The 20,832-nt window shown below is 49.0% G+C and overlaps 1 protein-coding gene and 1 long non-coding RNA gene across 2 annotated transcripts; both read right to left on the reverse strand.

Moving 5' to 3' along the window:
- Positions 1-1,502: 1,502 nt before the first annotated feature.
- Positions 1,503-4,186, reverse strand: LOC149128081 (uncharacterized). Its single transcript, XR_016230326.1, has 3 exons — positions 3,827-4,186; positions 2,877-2,977; positions 1,503-2,616 (listed from the first exon to the last, which is right to left on the reverse strand). It is a non-coding gene; the product is annotated as an uncharacterized LOC149128081 (long non-coding RNA).
- A 7,349-nt stretch (positions 4,187-11,535) lies between these two features.
- LGALSL (galectin like) lies at positions 11,536-19,429 on the reverse strand. Its single transcript, XM_051838065.3, has 5 exons — positions 18,933-19,429; positions 18,052-18,123; positions 17,832-17,920; positions 17,031-17,208; positions 11,536-14,516 (listed from the first exon to the last, which is right to left on the reverse strand). Exons 1-5 carry the CDS (start codon positions 18,966-18,968, stop codon positions 14,373-14,375), a joined length of 519 nt encoding a protein of 172 aa, XP_051694025.1. The 5' UTR covers positions 18,969-19,429; the 3' UTR covers positions 11,536-14,372.
- Positions 19,430-20,832: the final 1,403 nt, after the last annotated feature.

Below are 20,832 nucleotides of genomic sequence, written 5' to 3' on the forward strand. Positions count from 1 at the left end.
AACTATTCCAAAAAATCAAAAGGGCAGAAACCCTTCCAAACTCCTTCTGTGCGTATTACCTTGACTCCAATACCAGACAGGAGCACAGCAAAAGAATAAAACTACAAGGCAACATCATGGATGAACACAGATGCAAAAATGCTCAGCAAAATGCTAGCAAATCATATGCAACAGCACATCAAAAAAAGATCATCCACCATTAGTAAGTGGGGTTTCACCCAAGGACGCAAAGATGGTGCATTTGCAAGTCAATAAACCTTACATGCCATTTTACCGAATGAAAAGTAGAAATCTTGTAATCATGTCTGTTGACATACATAGAAAAACACATTGATAAAATTTAGCAGTCATTTGTGATTAAAACAAATTAAGTATAGAAGGTTCACACCTCATCCTAACAAAGGCTATATAAAGCAGACCCATGGCCAACATCATTTTGAATGGGGAAAAGCTCAAAGTGTTTCTCTAAGTTCTGGAATTAGACAAGAATGTCTATCCTCATTCTTATTCAACACAGTATTCAGACTAAGCCAGACCAATTAGGCAAAAGAAAGAAATAAAAGGTATGTAAATAGGAACAGAGGAACTCAAATTATCCCTGTTTGCAGATGACATGATTTTCTATACAAAAAAACCCCAAAGGTTCTCCAAAAAGACTACTAGATCTAATAAACAGATTCAGTAAAGTTTCAGGAAGCAAAATCAACACACAAAAATCAGTAGCTTTTTTTTATACCTTGATAACTCAATGAAAAAGAAATGAATCCTCCTAAAAAGAAAAAAGTCCCATTCACGACAACTACAAAATAAACCACCTAGGAATAAATTTAAGGATATAAAGACCCATGCAGTGAATGTTATGAAACAAGGGTGAAATAAATTGAACAGAGAACACAAAAAAAAAAATGGAAAGACTTACCATGATTGTGGATTAGAAGAATTAATATTGTTGAAAATACTACAGAAACCAATTTGTAGATTCAGTGCCATGCCTATCAAAATAGCAATGACATTCATTACAAAACTAGAAAAATGCAATTCTAAAATTCTTATGGAAGCAGGAAGGTCCCCAGGTAGCCAAAGCGATCTTGAGCAAACAGAACAAAGTAGAAGGTATCACAATAGCTGATTTCAAGACATACTAGACACCACTTGTGACACTGCCATCACATATGGTACCAGTTTGAGTCCCGGCTGCTCCTCTTCCAGTCCAGTTCCCTGTTAATACACCTGGAAAAGCAGTGGAGGATGGCCCAGGTACTTGGGTCCCTGCATGTGTGAAACCCAGGAGAAGCTCCTGGCTCTTGACTTTGGATTGGCTCAGTTTCAGCCATTGCAGCCATTTGGGGAGTGAATCAGTGGATGGAATGTCTGTCTCTCCCTCTCTCTTTCTGCAACTCTGACTTTCAAATAAATAAATAAATCTTAAAAAAAAAACACCCACATTTTCTCAGGTATATTCACTGTTCTCTTTAACTCAGAAAAACTACTATTTTTTCCAAAACCAGCAATGTTTATTTGTGTTTCCCAGTAAAAATCAATTTTCTCCCACTAGTAATTTTAGGAAGACTATGTCATAGCTTTTGATAAAATGGAAACTTGCTATCTATTAGCTCCATGAGGAATTTCATACTCTTTCTGTTACAGTTTATTCTGAGGACCTGGATGTATGAGCCTCAGAGGAAAGACACTGCATAGAGAACACACCTTTCCAGGCAACAGCAGCGCATTGGGTAATACTTAGGAAACATAATAGCCACAAACAGCATTTCTTCAGCTAAAAACGCAAAATATCACTCAAATAATTTCAACGGTTCACAAAGTCCATATATCAAGAATTAGCCCTCACAAAGTCCGTATTATTGAGAATTAGCCTTCAGGGGTCACCCACTTCTACGAAGGCTCCCAAGGATCCTGCCTGCTGGTCTCCCTTTGTGTGGCTCCTTCTCACATTGGATAGGGCTGACCCGTGTAAGTAAGGGGCTGATGAATAAGTGTGAATTCTGGGGGAGGTCACTAGAGACTCAGCTTCTGCCTTGCTCACTGTTGGGTCAATCTCTCCGGGTGAACCCAGCTGCCATGTTGGGAAGACACGCAGCGCTGTCTGAAACCTGGGGCTAACCCATGTGCGTGAGCCACGCTGCAAGTGGATCCCCTAGCACCAGTCAACAGCCACACCACATCACCAGAGACCGGGAGTCAGAACCACTCAGCTTGACTCCGCCCACATTCCTGTACAACAGAAACTGTGCAAGACAAGGCACGTTTACTGTTGCTTTAAGCCTGTCAATTTGGGGAGAATCTGTTGTACAGTAATAGACAACTGATAGAACGTCTAAGTTACGATCCGTGCATTCATTCAACAAACACTTGTTCATTACTTATTATGTCTCTAGCACCACGCGGCGTGCTCAGATGCAGTAGGGAACAAGACCAGTGCAGCAGCTGCCCTGATGGAAACGAGGCAACAGACCAGAGACGGTTGCGAGGGAAGGGGCAGCTTCTTTGGAGAGAGTTGATGAGGAAGATGTTGGGGACAGGAAGCAGCAGGAGGCGCCTGGCGCTTTCCCTCCCCACCTGTTCTGATGAGATCACTTTTTGCTGCCTTGGGTTCATCTGGAAAAGAGGCAGAGTGTTAAAGACATCAACCAATGAAATGCCAGAGAAATCTTAGCTGAGGGGCACAGTCTCCCCACTGAAGAAAATGTTATTTTCTGAATGCTGTAAACACCTGGGTGGCCTCGCACAGGCCACATAGCTCTGCAGAAGGAAGGGCTTGGCAGGTATTTGGAAACTGCCTGGGAGAGGGCCCTGAAAGGGATGCGAGCTATCGTCCTCCCCCCACCAAACGGCCAGTGCAGCGTCTCGCTCCGTACCGCTTTCCGGAGTAGGCTTGCTTTTGGAAGCGATGGCAAAGCACTGCGTCCTTCCAGATGGCCTTCGGGTGAACCCAAGGCTGCTCGTAGGAGACCAGCCACTTGGATGAACACAGAAATGCAAGAGTGTCGGTCATAAAAGTCAATCACTACCTCGGCCCATCACGGCAGCCCCAAGCTGCGTCACTGTGTTTGCTGCGCAGCACTGGCTGAGCACTGAGACTCGGGCAGGTGCCGCAGCAGCTGCCAGCACAGCGGCTGGTGCCCAGCCCCTCGCCTGGCACTTCAGGAGAGACTCGGGAAACGCTGGCTGGCTGCACACTGGGCGCAGGGTGCTGCCGCCGCCTTCCCCCTCGGCACTCCGGGCAGTGAGGTGCACAGAGATGCCGTGGTTTGCGGCAGCCCCTCGGGGAAGGATTTAGGCGTGGCTGCGCTGAGCTACGCATGGTACCACCATTTTGCCCGTTTCCTGTCTCCCTGGGGTGGACTGCCCAGCGGGCTCAGCCCTCCCTCGGGAGCACGTACATGCCCTCCGCTAGCCTGTGGGAGGTGCTTAGACTCCTGGATTCAGGGTGAACACACAAGTTAGGTTCAGCTAGGACTTCCTGCTACCCCTGATATTCACGGAGGGTCTGCACCAAACATTGGCCTAGCAGGCCTTAATGTCCTACACCTGCAGTAACCAGGAGGGTAGCCATTAACCGTGTGTGGTTATTGTAAAATCAAACGCATTTAAATGAAATAAAATGAAAAATTCAGTTTCTCAGTTAGACGAACCGCATTTTGAAGGCCATAGTCACTTGTAGCTGCCGGCTGCCCTGTGGGACCATACAGATTGCTGAACATTTCAACGCCACTGAAAGTTTTATGAGAAAACCCCGGGTGGGGGGGGGGGGCGGGTGAGGTTCTGCTGTGGGGAATAGGCCGCTATGTAAAAGCCAGAGACTTACCTTCTCGGGATGCGCAGGTCACGTCTCGCTCACTTGTGGGTTGGGTCCAAAAGTCAGCACCTCCGTGCATCAGGCAAAGGCAGCATATGTAAAGGGAGCACAGCTTCACGTCAACATTGCCCTGGAAGGTTGGGTGCTCGGACACCCCTCCAGATCCTGGTTTCTTTGGCTGAGCACCCCAAGAGGGATTTAGTCTGCGTTCAGGGGTAACGCGTAAGCAGGGCTAAGGGTGCTTTAACACTGGCAGGAACTTCCAGAAGCCACAGGCCCAGTCGTGAGAGACCCGGGAACAGGGCCAGATGAAAGCACGTTGAATCCTCTCCCCATTGCGCTGTCAGGGGATGACAGGTGATGCTGCCTAAGGATAGAAGTGGCTCTTTTTTTTTTTTTTTTTTTTTTTTTTGACAGGCAGAGTGGACAGTGAGAGAGAGAGACAGAGAGAAAGGTCTTCCTTTTGCCGTTGGTTCACCCTCCAATGGCCGCCGCGGCCGGCGCGCTGCGGCCGGCGCACCGCGCTGATCCGATGGCAGGAGCCAGGAGCCAGGTGCTTTTCCTGGTCTCCCATGGGGTGCAGGGCCCAAGCACCTGGGCCATCCTCCACTGCACTCCCTCGCTTCTTGGTGTGTGTTTTGATGCCAGATGTGAGGGGCTGAAGTGTAAGTGCATTTACAGTGTGATTCCTCCTGGTCCGGCCACGAGCCTCTCTGTGCTCAGGGCTTTAGAGGAAGGGTCTCCTGTGCGCCAGGACATCAAGCTCCTCCGTGAACTTGTTCTCCGGGAGGCCGAATTTCAGCTGCGTCGCTGAGATTCTGGTGGCACCAGCCTGGCCACCAAGTATAACCTGGCGAATTTTGTGCCCGCGTAAGAGCAGAGAGCACCCAGGCCCTAGGAAGTCCACTGCAGGTCCTTTCGGCCAGACTGCCCCCAGGTTGCCAGGGCGAGCAGCAATCTCTGTCCCCCAACTTGCCCGTCACATGCCATGTTCTGCCACCCACACTGGCTCTGATTATTTACCAGCACTCATCTTTACACTTATTTGTTTTTACAAGTAAGACTTTATTTGGTCATACGAGAATTAACAGAAAAGAAAGGCGGCAGGAGTTTGGTGTACACAGCACCTTCTTCACATGTGGTCTCAGGAGGCAGCGTTAATCCTGCCACGGTTCACCTCTCCCAGTCATGCCACTGTGCACTCACTGCTCTGGCGTGCCCCTCCCCACGCCTGCTTCATTGTAGGGACTTACACAGTTAAAAGCACCTACATTCACCGACTCATTAATCCCCACAACACCCCAGTGGGGTAGGACGGACAGCAGGACAGGATGGACAGTAGTGTCCAGTTTTGTAGATGAGGAAACAGAATGGTGGAGACTTGCTTGTCAAGGATGTGCAGGTAGAAACGGCTGGGCCTGCAGACTTTACACTTATTCTATATGCACACATCCCATCTTCCCAGTGTAAAACTAAGCTCTCCAAGGGCACACAGAACATGTCTTTTATTTATTTTATAGATTTATTTATTTATTTGAAAGGCAGAGTTAGAGAGAGGGGGGAGAGTCAGAGAAAGAGAGAGAGAGAGAGAGAGGGCTTCCAACCACTGGTTCACTCCCCAGATGGCCACAATGGCCAGGGCTGAGCCAAGTCAAAGCCAGGAGCCAAGAGCCAGAAGCTTCTTTTGGGTCTCCCATGTGGGTGGTAGGGCCCCAAGCACTTGGGCCATCTTCTGCTGCTTTCGTAGGCGCATCAGCTAAGAGCTGGATTGGAAGTGGAACAGCTGGGACTTGAACTAGTGCCACATGGGATGCCAGCACTACAGGCCATGGCTTAACCCACTATGCTACAGTGCTAGCCCCTATGTATTTATTTATTTTTTATAACCTACAGTGTCTAATATGCTGTCTTCATAGAAAACTGCTCCATTCACACACAGCTTTGTTGGCATCATTTATTGGGGTGATTCTCTTGTGGGAGAGAGGAACAGTGCACATGAATGAACTATACAGACTTATTTTAAAAGCACCAACTATGGGGTTGGCTTTGTGCCAGCGTGGGTAAAACCACTGCCAATGTAGCTGGCATCTCATGTGAGTTCTGGTTCCAGTCCCAGCTACCCCACTTACGATTCAGCTGCCTGCTAACGCACCTGGGAAAGCAGGACAAGGTGAACCAAGTACTTGCATCCCTGCTACCCACATGGGAGTCTCAGATGGAGTTCCTGGCTCCCAGCTTCAGCCTCGCCCAGCCTTGGCCATTGCAGCCATTTGGGGAGTGAACCAGCGGATGGAAGAACTTCTCTCTGATTCTTCCCATCTCTAATTCTGACTTTCAAATAAATAAAATAAATTTTTTAAAAGCACCAACTATACAAAAAGTCCAGTATTTGACCTTTCAACTTAGGAGGCTGAATTTTTAATATCATTTAATTTTGAAGTTATTGAAGATTAATTACAAGGAGACTCCTGAATCAACAATTTTTTTTAAACACTTATCTTTTAATTCCCTGATTTTTTCTAAAAAAAAAAAAAGATAATTAATTCATTTGAAAGGAAGAGAGTGTCCGGCACTGAGGCACAGCAGGTAAAGCTGCTGCCTGCAGTGCCAATATCTCATATGGGCGCCAGTTCAAGACCCGGCTGCTCCACTTCCGATCCAGCTCTCTGCTATGCCCTGGGAAAGCAGTGCAAGATGGCCCAAGTCCTTGGGCCCCTGCACCCGCGTGGGAGACCTGGAGGAAGCTCCTGGCTGCCGGCTTCAGATTGGTGTGGCTCCAGCTGTTGCAGCCAATTGGGGAGTGAACCAGCGGATGGAAGTCCTCTCTCTTTCTCTCTACCTCTTTGCTCCTGTGTAACTCTGACTTTCATATAAATAAATAAATCTTAAAAAAAAAAAAAAAAGGAAGAGAGAGAGAATCTTCCATCACACTGGTTCACTGCCCCAAAGCCTACAGCAGCTAGGGCTGAGCCAGGCTGATGCTAGGAGACTCAAACTCATTCTGGTTCTCCAATGTAGGTGGCAGGGATCCAAGGAATTTGAGCCATCACCTGCTGCCTCCCAAGATGTGCATTGGCAGGAATCTGGAGTTGGGAGCAGAGCCAGCACTCAAATCCTTGGATATAGGATGTGGGTGACCCAAGAGCATTTTAATTGCTGTGCCAAACCATTTACAAAAGCAAAGAGAATGGTGCTGCACCAAAGCAAAGAAACAAGCCTATGACACACCCCACATTCTGACTCCCATCAGGGTCTTAGGAAAGCAGGTCTATTTCCCTAAAAAAAAAAAAAAAAAAAAAAAAAGACTAGTCTTATGCTCCACAGTGTGTATGATTTTTTTTCTTTTGAGGTTTTAAAAAATGAGTAAATAGACCACATCACTGCATGAAGATTTTTTTTTAAAGAAAAACCTGTTTTTAGCAGTTTTTCATTATTTTGTGCATATATTTCTTGTTCATTTTTATTATAATATTAAAAATCATTTTACACTGAGTTAAAGGTCATTTTTATTACATTAGGGAAATCCCTGCTCTCTAATATTGGAACAGCTGTAATAATTCAAAGTAACAAGAATCCCTAAGTATATCCTACAAATGCCATTCTAAATATTGCCTAATCCAGTGCTAATTTTGGTTGTATTTTAAATGGGATTTCCTATGAAAAGCATATATCCTGATGAATTAGAACACAGTCTCAAGACTTAACACTTTTTATACTGCTTCTTTATAAAACCATGGGGAGTTATTATAGAAATTGGAATCATGCTTCTTTTAAACTTGGGCTCTTAATCAGCTGTCAGAAGTGCTTTCTTTCTGGGTAAGTTGTTGGCACCTTTGGCTCTCCAAACACATTGTTACAAGTGCAATAGTTTCCCACAAATTAAGGCTGGAATTTTTTGTAAATATTTTATTTCTATTTATTTTGAAAGGCAGAGAGAGACATAAAGAGATCTTCCATCCACCGGTTCACTCCCCAAATCCCTACAACAACCAGGGATGGGCCAGACCAAAACCAGCATCCTGTAACTCAGTCTGGGTCTCCCATGTGGGTGGCAGGTACCCAAGTCCTTCAGCCATCACCCGCTGCCCACCCTGGGTTTGCATCAGCAGGAAGCTGGTACTTAAACCCAAGCACTCTGGTATGGCACGTGGGGGTCCCAAATGGCGTCTTAACCACTGTGACAAACGCCCACCCCAGGCTGGAGGCTTTCAGCTCCCATTTGGGCACCTGAGGCATGGGCTCCCCATTCCCAAATCTACAACTCACAGACCTGCCACTTCCCTCCTGCTGGTCCCAAGCCAGCTGCTGAGGTATGCTTTGATTATCTGCACCTGTCTTTTTAGAAGTAATGACAGAAAACTGCCGGCAAGGAGGGGCTGGGGTAATGAGCAGCGTGACTGCTCTGACTCAGGACAGCTTGGAAGGCCACCCGAGCCCTGCATTTTCCCCAGGGCTGTGCCCAGCCTGCCGCTTCCCAGGGTCTATTATTTAGGGGCTGTCTGTGCTGCCCTCCCTGCTTACTCACCCCTTTACCATCTTCCCTGGCGGGACCGCAGGGTGCATCAAAGCAGGAGAGGTGGCGACTTCTTGCCCTGCCCTCGAGAGTAGGTATTGTTCCCACATCTCAGAGGCACCTTTCTAATTCATTATGCAGTGTACGTTTGGCAAGGCAGTTCGTTGCCTTATGCGGGTGACTTGTTTTTTAAGGGAAACACTGTTGTGAAATGCACCTGGGGATTAGGAAACAACCATGTGGCGCCATGTGCACATTCTGCAGCATTTTCTTATGAAAGGAAGACTTCAAGTTCATTTCCAGTGTGGCGCAAAAGCTCACCTGGGCCACGGCCACTCGCCTGCTGCTTCTCTGCACAGATGGTAAGCCGCCATGTGTATTTGCCTTCCAGGTCAACTGGGCGACTCTCCGATGAGTGGCTCATGGAAATGCTCGCTCAGAAGGAAGACAGGACTGCCGGCTCAGGGCCTCCGACCTCCTGGGAGCCCTCAGTGCTTGGAATGGGGGAGCTATGGAGGTCCTGAGCCAACCCCAAGAAGGAGGTTTTCACAAGACTCTGCTGAAAGGCAAACTTGCTTTCCTGAGTGTTTTATTTTTGAGGCGGAAGAGGTGAAACAAGAGCAGTGACACGCGGCTGTGACGTCATGACGCTGGCTACAGGGTGCCGGCCAATAGGATGCCCCTGTGTTGCGAAGCAGTTGTCACAGGATGATATGCCCAGATCAGTCCCAAGGCCTACAAAACCAGACAGCGTGATTCAGGCGTTCCCGAAGGCAGCGTTGCTTAATCTGGGTTTCAGGCACACCTCCGCCAGCCAGCCTGTTTCTCATAACAATACAAACTGCAGATCTACCAAACAGGATCACCCAGGGCTGAGGCTGGACGCCTGCCTCTCGAGCGGTCACCTCTGGGGGACTCTTAAGCGCAATGAAACCACCAGGCAGAGTCACCTTTTTACCCAACGATGGATCCAAGTGCCCAGAACAGCAACTGACACAGCTCAATAAATACCTGTTGAATGAATGAAGGCCCTAAGGGTTTGTGGCACGCAGAGGCTCCAATTAGGCATCTCTTCCAGACTGTCTAATTGAAAATGCTGTCATAGCATAAGCACAATGTCACACCCCCGAGGGACTTCCTAGCGAGGCTGGGGGCAGGCAAAGCTCTCTTATCTCTGCCCAACAGCCTCAGAAAATTTCCCCCACCTAACCAGGCCTTTACTTAACTGCAAAGCTGCTACAGAGCAAGCAGCAAAACAGCATCACAGCTCCATATCCTTTAAAAACAAAAGGGATCAGGGCTGGCACTGTGGCTTAGTGGTAAAGCCTCCCCCTGCAGTGCTGGCATCCATATGGGCATCGGTTCAAGTCCCAGCTGCTCCACTTCTGGTCCAGCTACCTTCTTAGGGTGCCTGGGAAGGCAGGGGAAGATGGTCCCAAGTGCCTGGAACTCTGCACCCATGTGGGAAATCTGGAAAAAGCTTCTGGCTCCTGGCTTCAGATGGGCCCAGCTCTGACCACTGTGGCCATTTGGGGAGTAAAGCAGTGGATGGAAGATCTCTCTCTCTTTCTGCCTTTCAAATAAATAAATAAAATCTTAAAAAAAAAAAAAAAAAAGAAAATAAAAGAAATGGGCCACACTAAACATGGCTGTACATGCTTAAAAAAAAAAAAAAAAGGGATGAGAAAGACTAACAAAAAAGGACCCTAGACCCAGCATGCGGTTAAATCTGTCATCTACTGATAACTGAAGCTGGGCAACCTTCTACAAGCTATGGTTTTATTTGTAGGTTAAAATAGCCAAGGCATCAAATTCCCTCCCTAATCCCTGTAACCACAGGAAAGAGAAGGTAAGAGAACTGGAAATGCAATCTTGCTTTTGTATATCCACCATGCTAAGACTATTTTTAATGATTTATTAAGAACTCCCTGCATCGTTTAACAGGTGAATGGATAAACTGGCACATCTATATAATGCATACTACTCAGCAACAAAAAGGAAAAGCCACTGACACACACAGCATGGAGGAGTCACAAATGCACTACACAAACTGAAAGAAGTCACCCCTCAGATACCACGTGCTGTATGGTTCTGTTATTACGACTTTCAGGGAGGGCACACAGCTTACTGCCTGATCAGGGTTAGGAGTGGGAATAAGGTTAACTCTAAAGGGGTCACACAAGAGAACCTCTCGGGGTGATGGAATGGTTCTGTATCCTGACTGAGATGGTAGTTCCGTGAATCAAGACATTTTAAAACATGTAACCTGACAGTAAAAAAGCTGAATTTACCATAAGCAAGTTGTATTTAAAAAGAACCCACCACATATGAAAGCATGCACACCCATGCTTACAGCAGCTCAACTCACAATAGCGGAGATGTCCATCAACTGAAGACTGGATAAAGTAAGTGCTGTGTGTGTGCATGATGGAACATCGCTCAGCCATAAAAAAGAATGAAATCCTGACATGTGCAACAAGATGGATGCAACTGGAGATCATTATGCTAAATGAAACAAACCAAGCCCAAAGACAAATAGCACGTTTTCTCTTATTTGTGGTTATTCATAGAGAGGTATAAAAACTATGTGGATAATATACCAAATGTTATACTATATGTATAACATAATGTATAACTATAATGTATAACATAACTAAATGTATACTATGTATACATTTGGTATACAGTTATAAATATTGCTTCACTGGTTCTACATACTACATAAATATCAATATACTATTCTTTCCCATGTTAAAAAAAAAGACATGGGGGGAATAGTGAGGACTCTTGGGGAACCAGTCAATATTTTGTTCTTAATTTCGCTGTTGGTTATGAGTGTGCTCAGAGGACAAAAAAAACAAAAAAAAAAAAAACAAAAAAAAAAACACACTCATTTATCCATACACTTAGATGCAGTTCTTGATATGCATTCTGTATTTCAACGAAATGTTTAAAAAACCCTCATAACTGTACAGCGAAAAAGATGAATTTACCATATGGAAATCATATTGGAAAAGAACCCACAGCATCTACAATGCAAGCTTAGAAGTCTCGGAGGGCCCCGAGACACTTTCCTTCCGTCATCAATGTGGGAAACCTGTGAACAGGCCTTTGGATTGAGTGTGAAGTGAGAGGCCACTGCTATTCCATGTGGGCGGTACTCGGCACATTATACCTGTGCCACACTGACACAGACTGGGAATCATTTCGTAGAAAATTCCTTTATTATAGTGCAAATAACTTTCAGCAGTGACATAATGTAACAACACATTTAGCAACCTTTTACACCATGCAGTAAATAAGAAAGTGTTTCTTTGAAAATATGTCATCCCAGGGACATCACTTCTACAATGCCAAGGCCGTTTCTCTCAAGACTATGGGGCTCCCTCCCTCTTTTCAGATAATATTTTCCTTTGAATACAAATGAAAGGATCGGCCATTTTAACAAATCACCAATTCTAAGAGAGATCTCTTAGGAGGTTTTCAACTGAGGATGGCAAGATTTGAAAAGGGGGATTTCCAAAATTTAAAAAAATACTAATTTTAAGACAATTCCAGGATAGCCTAGAAAAAGTAGAAGTCACTCGTGTTAAGTAGATAAACACATTCACAATGCTGCTGCACAAACAGATTGTCAAAGGCCTGCTTCTTATTTCCCCAAAGCCTGATTGTTTCCTGCATTCCTTGGTTCTGCTTATTGCAAAAACTAGGGCTCTAATCAGAAATAACTCCTTCCATACCCAAGGATTCCCCTGTGAGGCTTTAAAGTGCACTTTCTGTACTCCGAAATTCCCACCTTAGACCTCACATCACAGGCCAAGGAGAGGTTCCAGTTCACAGCTAACCCTTAGCACAGCTGGACCAGCCCCCTACTAATCGAGCCATACCTGAATCAAACCATCACAGCACTGTGAGTAAGCCCAATAGGCTTATGCAAGAGGTTCCCACCGCCCTCACTGACACACAGGAAGGGTTAACACTGTATTTCCCACTGAGCTGCCTGAGGGCGTGGCTACTGACCGGTTAGCAGATAGGCAGAGAACAGAGTGTCCATCCCAGTCAGTCCACTGCCTCCTCCTCCAGTTGCTGCTGTATTATGCAGTGAGAGGGACCTCCAAGGGGTCCTCCCAAGGGCGTCTCCCACATAAACTGACTCAGAAGCCCTACAGACACATCTCAGGGTGCCCTGAGTCTCCCCAGCAACACTCCCAACATCTAGTGGCTCCCAACAGGCCTCACAGCTCCTGGAACCACACACAGCTCTGAGGGCTGAATCAGATGGCCCACGTGCAGCGAGTCTGGGCGGAGAGAGTATCTTTTTACTTAACTCCAGGGAACTGCGCTACACAGCTTCAAAGCTGCGTAGCTTTACAAAATGCACCATTTTAGTTTGCTCTGTTTATCTCAGACTTTGGTTCTGACACACTGTCTACATTCTCAACACATGAAAATGCCATGGCCACTTCGGTGCCTCCGCGTGTTGTGTAAAGAGAACTTAAAAGAAAACTCAAAGGGCAAAGCAGGACGAGGACGTGTCATAACAAGACGCAGTATGCTGTACAAACAAAACTAAATTATATATAAATACACCCCCACCCTGCACCCCTCTTCTCCCCCACTACCTGGCCAAAGCAATGCCAAGGGTCCTTCTCTCCAGGGCCGATGTCACTTGTGAAGTCCAGCACTCAGGGCTCCAATCAGCCCAAGCTTGGCAATGACATTCACAGTCCTGCAACCGCCTGCCAGACACGGCTGTCTGAACAGGTTACAGCTCCACTGGAAACATCCAGACTGCAGTCCTGGGAGTTAATCTTTCAGATAACACCAACTAGATCCTTTCCTGATCTGGATCCCATCTCATCCAACTCGGCAGGAAGCAGTTTCTGATCCAAAGCCATTGCTCAGGGATACTGGGGAGGGTCACCTAAGAAACGTCACACAATGAGTCAACAGCCTAAGTTGATACAAATTACTTCCAAGTTAAGTTATTTGGGTCCATTTGCTTCTGCTTTACACTGAATTCCACAATCATTTTCCTATCACAATTTTAAAAGTTTATATAATAGTCATTTTTAAAAGTCATCTATGCTATCACCTCTTATGTATTTTCAATTAATTTCATAACAACTTAATGAGCTATTATGTAAACCTAGGGAGTAGTAGTTAATTAGTCCTAAGGAAGCCAATACTGTGCTAATGCACAAGTAAGGAGAAAGAGCAATGTAAATAGAATTTTGTATTATCGATAATAACTTGAAAAGTAGTTTTATCAAAATGTTGCAAAGTTCTCCCAAAAGCACTTAGAGCAATTTGTATCAAGAGATCCTAAGTTTAGCAGTAGGGAGAAAAATGATCAATTCTTTAAGGTAGAAATTCACCTGCTTATGATTGCTATACGTAGTTTCCCTCCCTCAAACCTAAGATATCAGTACATTCAAAAGTTCAAAAGTTGCTGCTCTGGAGATATTTCTCTAACACATACACTGGGTATAAATAAATAACTACAAGAAAGCTTCAAAATCTGAATAAACATTATGCTGTGCAAAAAAAAAAAAAAAAACACAAAAAACAAAAAACAAAACCAAACCTTGAACAACCTACATTCTACGTAAGTACCCTGACTAAATGTTGGTTGTGCTACACAATTCCACTTCAGTGCAGAAATGCATTGATTTCGGTGTACCGTTGTTGTTTTTTTAATGTCTTTAGCACTTTTGTTTCTAAACATCACTTCTCTTTGAAAAGATGAATAATTTGCTGCCAAATCCCAAATCATCCCAAATCCCATGTGGCTTCCATCTGATCAAATCCAGCATAAACGTGTTTCTTTGTTCTGGGACGAAAGGCTCGGGGTCTTTTTCCCGACAGTTTTCTTCCAAAGGAGAGACCCCAGCTGAAGTAGTCATTTTGGGCTTAAACTGCACAGAAAGCAGAGCCGGTGCCGCCCGCCTTTTGTTTCTGTTTGTAGTCTCCAGATCTTGCTGGGACCCTTCCCCAGGGCGACAGGCAGAGCGCTGCGGTGAGACTCTGGTCGCTCCAGCATCAGCCGAGCTTGGTGATCTGGAGGTCCCCGTTTATCTTTATGGTGTCGATGGCAGACAACGTCTGAATGCGGTGGTAAAAATCAAAAAGTTGGTGTCCGTCCACAAACACCCTGAAGCGCGGGTGCTCGCAGAGAATTTCCACCTGTAAGAAGCAGAACACGCATCTTAATTCACAATTCAGTGAACCCAGCTGGGGAAAACACAGCAGCATCAGCGGTTCTCCAACACTGCAGGTGCACTGGAACCATGACAGAGCCGGGCAGGACACGCTTCACTGGGCTCCACTTGCACAACTTCCAGTTCAGCAGGTGCAAGGTCAGCTCTAAGAGTCGATATTTCCCCCAAGTCTCCAGGTCACGCTGGTGTTGCGGGAACACACTCTGAGAACCACTATCTCACACTGTCCTGCATCCTTTAAAGATTTAAAAACACTTATGCTTTAACATATCTCCCTTCTCCTCACACTCTAGGGAGATGCAATAGGAGGTAGCTGGATTTGTTTATATGGCACTTAACTCATCTGCTGAACAATTCTCTCCCACCTTTGGAGAAGCATAACTGGTACCCATGAGTCGCACGTTAATAATAGTCTAGACACTCAAGCATGGTAAACTCTAAGGCATAGAGAAGGTTACACAGTAATTACCACTGGACCAAGAATGTGTAATTACCAAGCTTTGTTAAGCCAAACAGAAATACTGATTCTATATGGTACAAGCATTTTTCTCTCCTTTTCTTTAACTAATTCACCATAGAGTTTAATGACTGGTTCTGCGCTATGATGCATTTATTAAAAGCACTGGTATTCACCATGCAGAAGAGACTCCATATGTGATGTGAGTCACATTTAATTCATATATTACTAAAATTACATCACCAAGAAGGGCCTATTCCACTTCACATTTGTTGTTGGGGAGCACTATTTTCCTCCTGCAGCCAGAAGCTCTGGCAAATCACTCATGAGCTCTACACTAAAAAAAATTCATCATTCAGAAACAAACTGTCCTCGGGCTGGCATTGTGGCCTAGTGTGTGACACCAGCACCCATCTGGGTGCTGGTCGAGTCCTGGCTCCTCCATTTCCAATCCAGCTCCCTGCTAATGGCCTGGGAAAACACACGGAAGATGGCAGACGAGTATGGGCCCCTGCTTTCCATATGGGAGACCCAAATGGCATCCCTGGCTCCTGGTTTCAGCCTGCCCAAGCACTGGCCATTGCAACCACCTAGGGAATGAACCAGTGGATGATCTCTGTCAATAAATAAATCTTTAAAAAACACTAAAAAGAAACTGTCCTAGCCAAGCACAGCCAAGGGGCCAACCTCATTCTGGAGAAAGGAGAGAGCCTGGGGGGAGAACAGGTCAAGGGTGCCTCCCCCAGGCTACAATCAGAAGGGCGAGAGCCTCAGCTCCATCACTGACGTCCGAGCCTGCACTGTCATTTCCCCCCAGACTATGAGAAGGGAGGGCCAACGATGACTTCTGCATAAGGTTCTTGAAGATTTCCAGATGAGAGCAACAGGTTAAGGGTAGCTCTGCTTGATCAGGCTCACAGGCCACGAGGAGCTTCCCGCCGAGTTGTCGGGACTGGGACGCAGGCGAGCAAGGCACGACCTGGACAATTCCATGACCAGGTCTGCCGTGCCAGGGGGCCCTTTTCAGCGCCCCAGTGCTGACCTGCAGCACTGCCCTTCACAGCAGGAGGCACTGCTAATGCTGCCTGGCTGGACCGGGAGCTGAGGGTGCACTTCCCGCCTACTGGACAGTGGGGAGCCAATCTATATTTATCCATGCCCACAGGAAAGGATTCCTCAGCCACAGAGCCTGGACCATGAAATAGACTGAGGCTTAATTAACCCAGAGCAGGAAACAAGGACGTGGACATGAACTCATTAGCAAAGGGAACGAGAGAAAATGAAACGATAATCACTGAACCCTTGTAAAAGTAATAATTAGTAAGGAGTAGAGCTACTTAAAGGCTGAGAGCATAGGAGAAAAAGCCTGAATGCTTATTCATTACTCAGGAGCAGGTGTTTAGCCTGGCAGTTAAGAGGCCCGCATCCCACATCAGAGGGCCTGGGTTCGATTCCTGGCTCTAGCTCCCAACCATTTCTCCCCCCATGCAGACCCTCAGAGGCAGTGACGATGGCTGTGGCTGGTTCCTGGCACCCGGTTGGGACACTAAGATTGCGTTCCAAGCTCCCAGCTCCTGGCCATCGTGGGCATTTGGGGAGTGAACCAGTGGATGGAGCTCTGTCTCTCTCTCTCAAAGAAATAATGATAACAACAACAACAAAAAATCCAATCTCCAGTTCAAATTAAAAAACCATATTAATCAATCAGATATTTGGGAGCTGGTACCTACTATATGCCTACTTCTACACTGGGTACTACACAGACAAGTATGTATTCCTAACAATTAGGACATGCAAACATGGGTCTATTTACTAAATGTCTTGGCTAAATAAAGCCCAGAGTTACCAAAGCAATTATCAATTTCTATCAGCAAACGCCTCTTTTGACTTTTCTATCTGCTTTCATCACCCGGCAAAGTTCCTGGACATGCAGAAATCCTGGCTGCTCTTGGCACGCACCAGCTAAGTAGCACAGCACAGCATCCCCGTGCCAGCCGCTGGGCCTGAAGCACTCGGACTCACCCTGAACGGCTGGTCCGGGATGAACGGAAAGTAAGGGATCGCCGACTGCTCTTCTCCCCTCTCCCCCGATATGCAAGAGTTTCGGAGTAGCTGCCGGTCCGTGAACACAGCCTTGAGTTCAATGGCCACATCGGCAGGAGGGTCTTCTGAGTCCCCGCAGGTCAGGCTGATGGCGAAGCTGAAAAGCAGAGCTGGCTCTAAGACGTCTCACAGCGACCCCGTCCTCCTCCTCCTCCTCCTCCTCTTTCTCCTCCTCCCCCCCCTCTGGCTTTCTCTGCTTTCAACAGCCCTGGCACTCACCCCGGGGAACTCTGCTCTCTACAGCAGACTCTGCTGACCACTTTGGTGGAGTTGAAAACGCCCACAATTAGAGACTTCAAATACCCCAGGCCACCACACATCTGGGTCCTAATCCATCTCAGAGACTGACCAGGGGAAATAGCATCGTGTACAGTTTTGGTTCTTATTTATATTGGTAGTTCTTGCTTTCCATGCACCATGTTTTAAAACCATAAAAAAAAAAAAAAAAAGAAGAAGAAAAAAGAAAAAAATCCTCTGGCCTCCCTAAAGGTCAGAGAGAAACGGGGACCTATATTTATCATCTCTGATATAAATAGCAGTCTACAGCACGGAGGGCTGGGATTCATACACATTCTTTTCATGGGAACTTGGTACTTTCTTGGCATCCCAACCAGCAATACTGTCCACGAGGAGAGGCAGGGGCCGAGCGCTGGCCCAGCACCGAGCCCGCAGGCCTGGCCACTGCCTGCGGCTTCTGCCGGGCCCAGGCCTCGCCCTTACCTCTCTGGGTTGAGGTCCACAATGCCCATCACTAGCACCTTCTTGCCCGGTCTCATGCCACCTTTAATGTGTCCACAAAATGGAACTATCTGCAAGGCAAGAGAGGAGAGACAGGAAGTTTGCAGCCGGTTGGGAAAGAGCCAGGCCCTCAGGTCCCGAGGACCGGACCCGTTAGGAAACACACTTCGGAAGAGACCACAGGAGGAGGGCAATCATTTACCAGTCGTGGGAAGTACACGTCGGCTTGAACCGGAGAGCCCAGGGAGTTGTTGAAGTGCCCATCATCTAGTTTCTAAAAATAGAAGCACACAGATTGGCTCTCCACCGGCCCTTTCCTTGGGCTGGGGGCGGGAGAGCGAGGCCAGCACCTCTACAAAGCCAGCCGAGCCCCGCAGCCCTGCCCAGACGCACAGGCAGTGTCTGCGGGCGATGCCTCTTCCTACGTCCATTAAGTAACCGCCTAAGCCCCCGGAACAAAACCCGTCCCCCTCCTCCCGGTGGCTAAGCCTCTGCCGAGCCGCAGACCCTTCAGATCCGGATCCAAATCCAGGTCGAGGCCCACCGCGGGGGAGGGGGAGGCCAGGGCCCCCTCTGGAGGTGGGCATGCCCGACTCCAACCGCAAACGCTCCAGAAACCGCTGTAGCCCGGGCCCGCGAAGGGGACCCGGCCCAAGTGCAGCGGCAGCGCTCAACTTCTGTCGGGAGCCCCCAGCGCGGGCCCGGTTCCAAGGGGGAATCCCCGGGACGTCGGGACTGGTGGCGGGGCGCGCGCCCCGGACACACTCCCCCGCGCGCACTCACGCCAGCCCCGCGCACACACCTGGTGCGGGGCTGCCCGCACGGAGGGGCCCGCTCGGCACCTTCCCCGCGCCTCACCGCTTCCCCGCGCGGCGTCTCCGGCCGGGGAGCCGTCCCCGCCCCCCGCCCCCCACCGGTCGCGCACGGCCCCGGCCCCGGCCCCGGCCCCGGCTCGCAGGTACCCGTCGCCTTCCCAAGCGCGAGGCACCGGGCCGGGCCTGCTGCTTCTCCCCGCCCCAGCCGCGGCTGGCGCGGGAGCGGGCGGCGGGAAGGGGGCCCTCGAGTGCGCCCCGCCACACTCACCACCACGGCATCACTGTCAGCCACCGATCCCGCCATGTTCTAGCACGGCGCGGCCGGGCGCGCGGCAGGCGACCGAGCAAGGGGGACGCGGGACGCGGCGCGCGGGCGGGGATCCCGGGGCGGCCGTGCGCCGAGCGGAGGCGCGGGTCCGAGGCGGCGCGGGCGCGCACACACACACGGGTGCGCGCGCACGCCCGGGGGCCCGGCGCCGACCGGGCTGGCAGGGCCTGGGGAGGAGGGGGAGGGGATGGGAGGGGAGGGGCGGCGGCGCGGGCCGGGAGGTCGAAGGTGGCGGCTGCTGCCCGGAGCGCGGCTGCTGCCGCCGAGTCCGGGCTGGCGCCGCTGCGGCCGTGCTGCCGTCGCCCGAGGAAGAAAGGTGGCAGGGGCCGAGTCGCGCCGGCCCTAGGCGGCATTTAAAGGCCGCCGGCGCCCGGCTCGGGAACCGGGAACAGGGCGGGGACCCGGCTGCGCTGCCGCGGCTTGCTCAGCTTGCCCTGCCCTTCGGCCATTGGTCGGTGGCTGGAGGCCGGGCCAGTCCGAGTCGGGGCGTGCTGCAGGGCGGGTGGGGCTGGGGGGACTGCCAGGTGACAGGTGCCGGGGACAGCCCCGCCCCTCCCTTCCGGCCTCCAGACCGTCGCCGTCCCGCCTTCTCCAGCAGCGTCCCGGGGTGGGGGCAGGTGGGGCGCGGGAGACTCGATGTGATTTCCATCAGAGAATGCAGACAAAAGTGGGAGGAAAGGCCCCCTCCTGGGCTCAGGGCTGGAAAGAGGATGACAGGTAACGATGCTTGCAGAAATAAAAGAAAGAGGCAGAGGGGACTCCAGGTAGGGACTTTCCTATCCCAGGAGGCTGGACACAGAACAGGCCTCTGTATTCCTTGTGGAAGGACCGACAGGTGTGGGGGCAGCCGTCTGGCTAAGCCTCAGCACGTGAAAGTGGACGAGGTGACTGTCCTCAGAGAGCCTCCACCGGGCCCTGCTTTTGTTTGTGTTTAAGCAAGTCACTGGCCCAGTCTGGGGCAGTGCGTTTCTTCCTGCACATCTCCTATTGTCGGTAGGAGAGTAATTCCGGGGGCGGGGCACTCCTCCTTTATTCCCGGGCACAGGGCACACGCTCCTGTATGGCGCATGGCATTTCCCCACTAGGGTGATTATGGAACCTCACAGATAAAGCCGTATCAACGGCCCCTCTATTAGGCGGCATCCTTGGCTTCAGCATTCCACCGTGTGAATCACCAGGGCGTCTACACTAATTAGCAGGGAGCCTGTGTGACCTGCGATCCCGCAGGGACCCGGGAGGCTGCCTTCCAGCTGCTCGCGCTGGCTGTGTGGCCCAGGCCTTCCTTGTGCCTGTGTGTCTTAGTGTTCCCGTATGGGCCAGAGCTAACCGCGGTAATTCCAGTTGCGCAGGGAGAATGACCTGCACACGGCTGCACCTCGCAGTCATGGCTTGGAGCAGGTGATTCTCTGAGAGTCTAAGGCCAGCCCGGTGGCAGCTCACGTTTTTGCTCCTGTTGACCAGTCTTAGCTCAAACTCACAGCTTCTGCATTATTGAAAAATGCAAGGCAGTTTATAGGACATTTGAGATTTGGGAAGCATGCTTTGGTATACCTCGGTATCAGAGTCCAGTATGGGGGAAACACATTACAGTAGTTCTTTGTCAAGAGTGACACAATGCGTTGTGGTGGTTAAATAGCTGGTGCCCTGGGTTAGAATCCTGGCTGTGCTATTGACTAGCTGGGTGATCTTGGAAAAGTTAACAAACTTCTCTGCGCTTTAGTTTCTTCATCTGTGAGCCGGAGATGATGGTGATGATGATGGTGATGGCGATGATGCCTGTCTTGGGTTATGGAGAAGACTGAGTAAATTAATTCCTGTAGCTGCCTTCCAACAGTGCCTG

The sequence above is a fragment of the Oryctolagus cuniculus genome, chromosome 2 (genome assembly GCF_051225735.1).
Source record: "Oryctolagus cuniculus isolate XC-2025 breed Fujian yellow rabbit chromosome 2, ASM5122573v1, whole genome shotgun sequence".
Classification (NCBI taxonomy): Eukaryota; Metazoa; Chordata; class Mammalia; order Lagomorpha; family Leporidae; genus Oryctolagus; species Oryctolagus cuniculus.

Bases quoted from the DNA above. Each gene is read 5' to 3' on its own strand.
- LGALSL (XM_051838065.3), bottom strand. From the start codon at position 18,968: ATGGCGGGATCGGTGGCTGACAGTGATGCCGTGGTG. The intron at 18,124-18,932 runs GTGAGTGTGGCG...TTCTATTTTTAG, and splicing joins CTGACAGTGATGCCGTGGTG to AAACTAGATGATGGGCACTT. The intron at 17,209-17,831 runs GTAAGGGCGAGG...TCTGCTTTTCAG, and splicing joins GTGGACCTCAACCCAGAGAG to CTTCGCCATCAGCCTGACCT.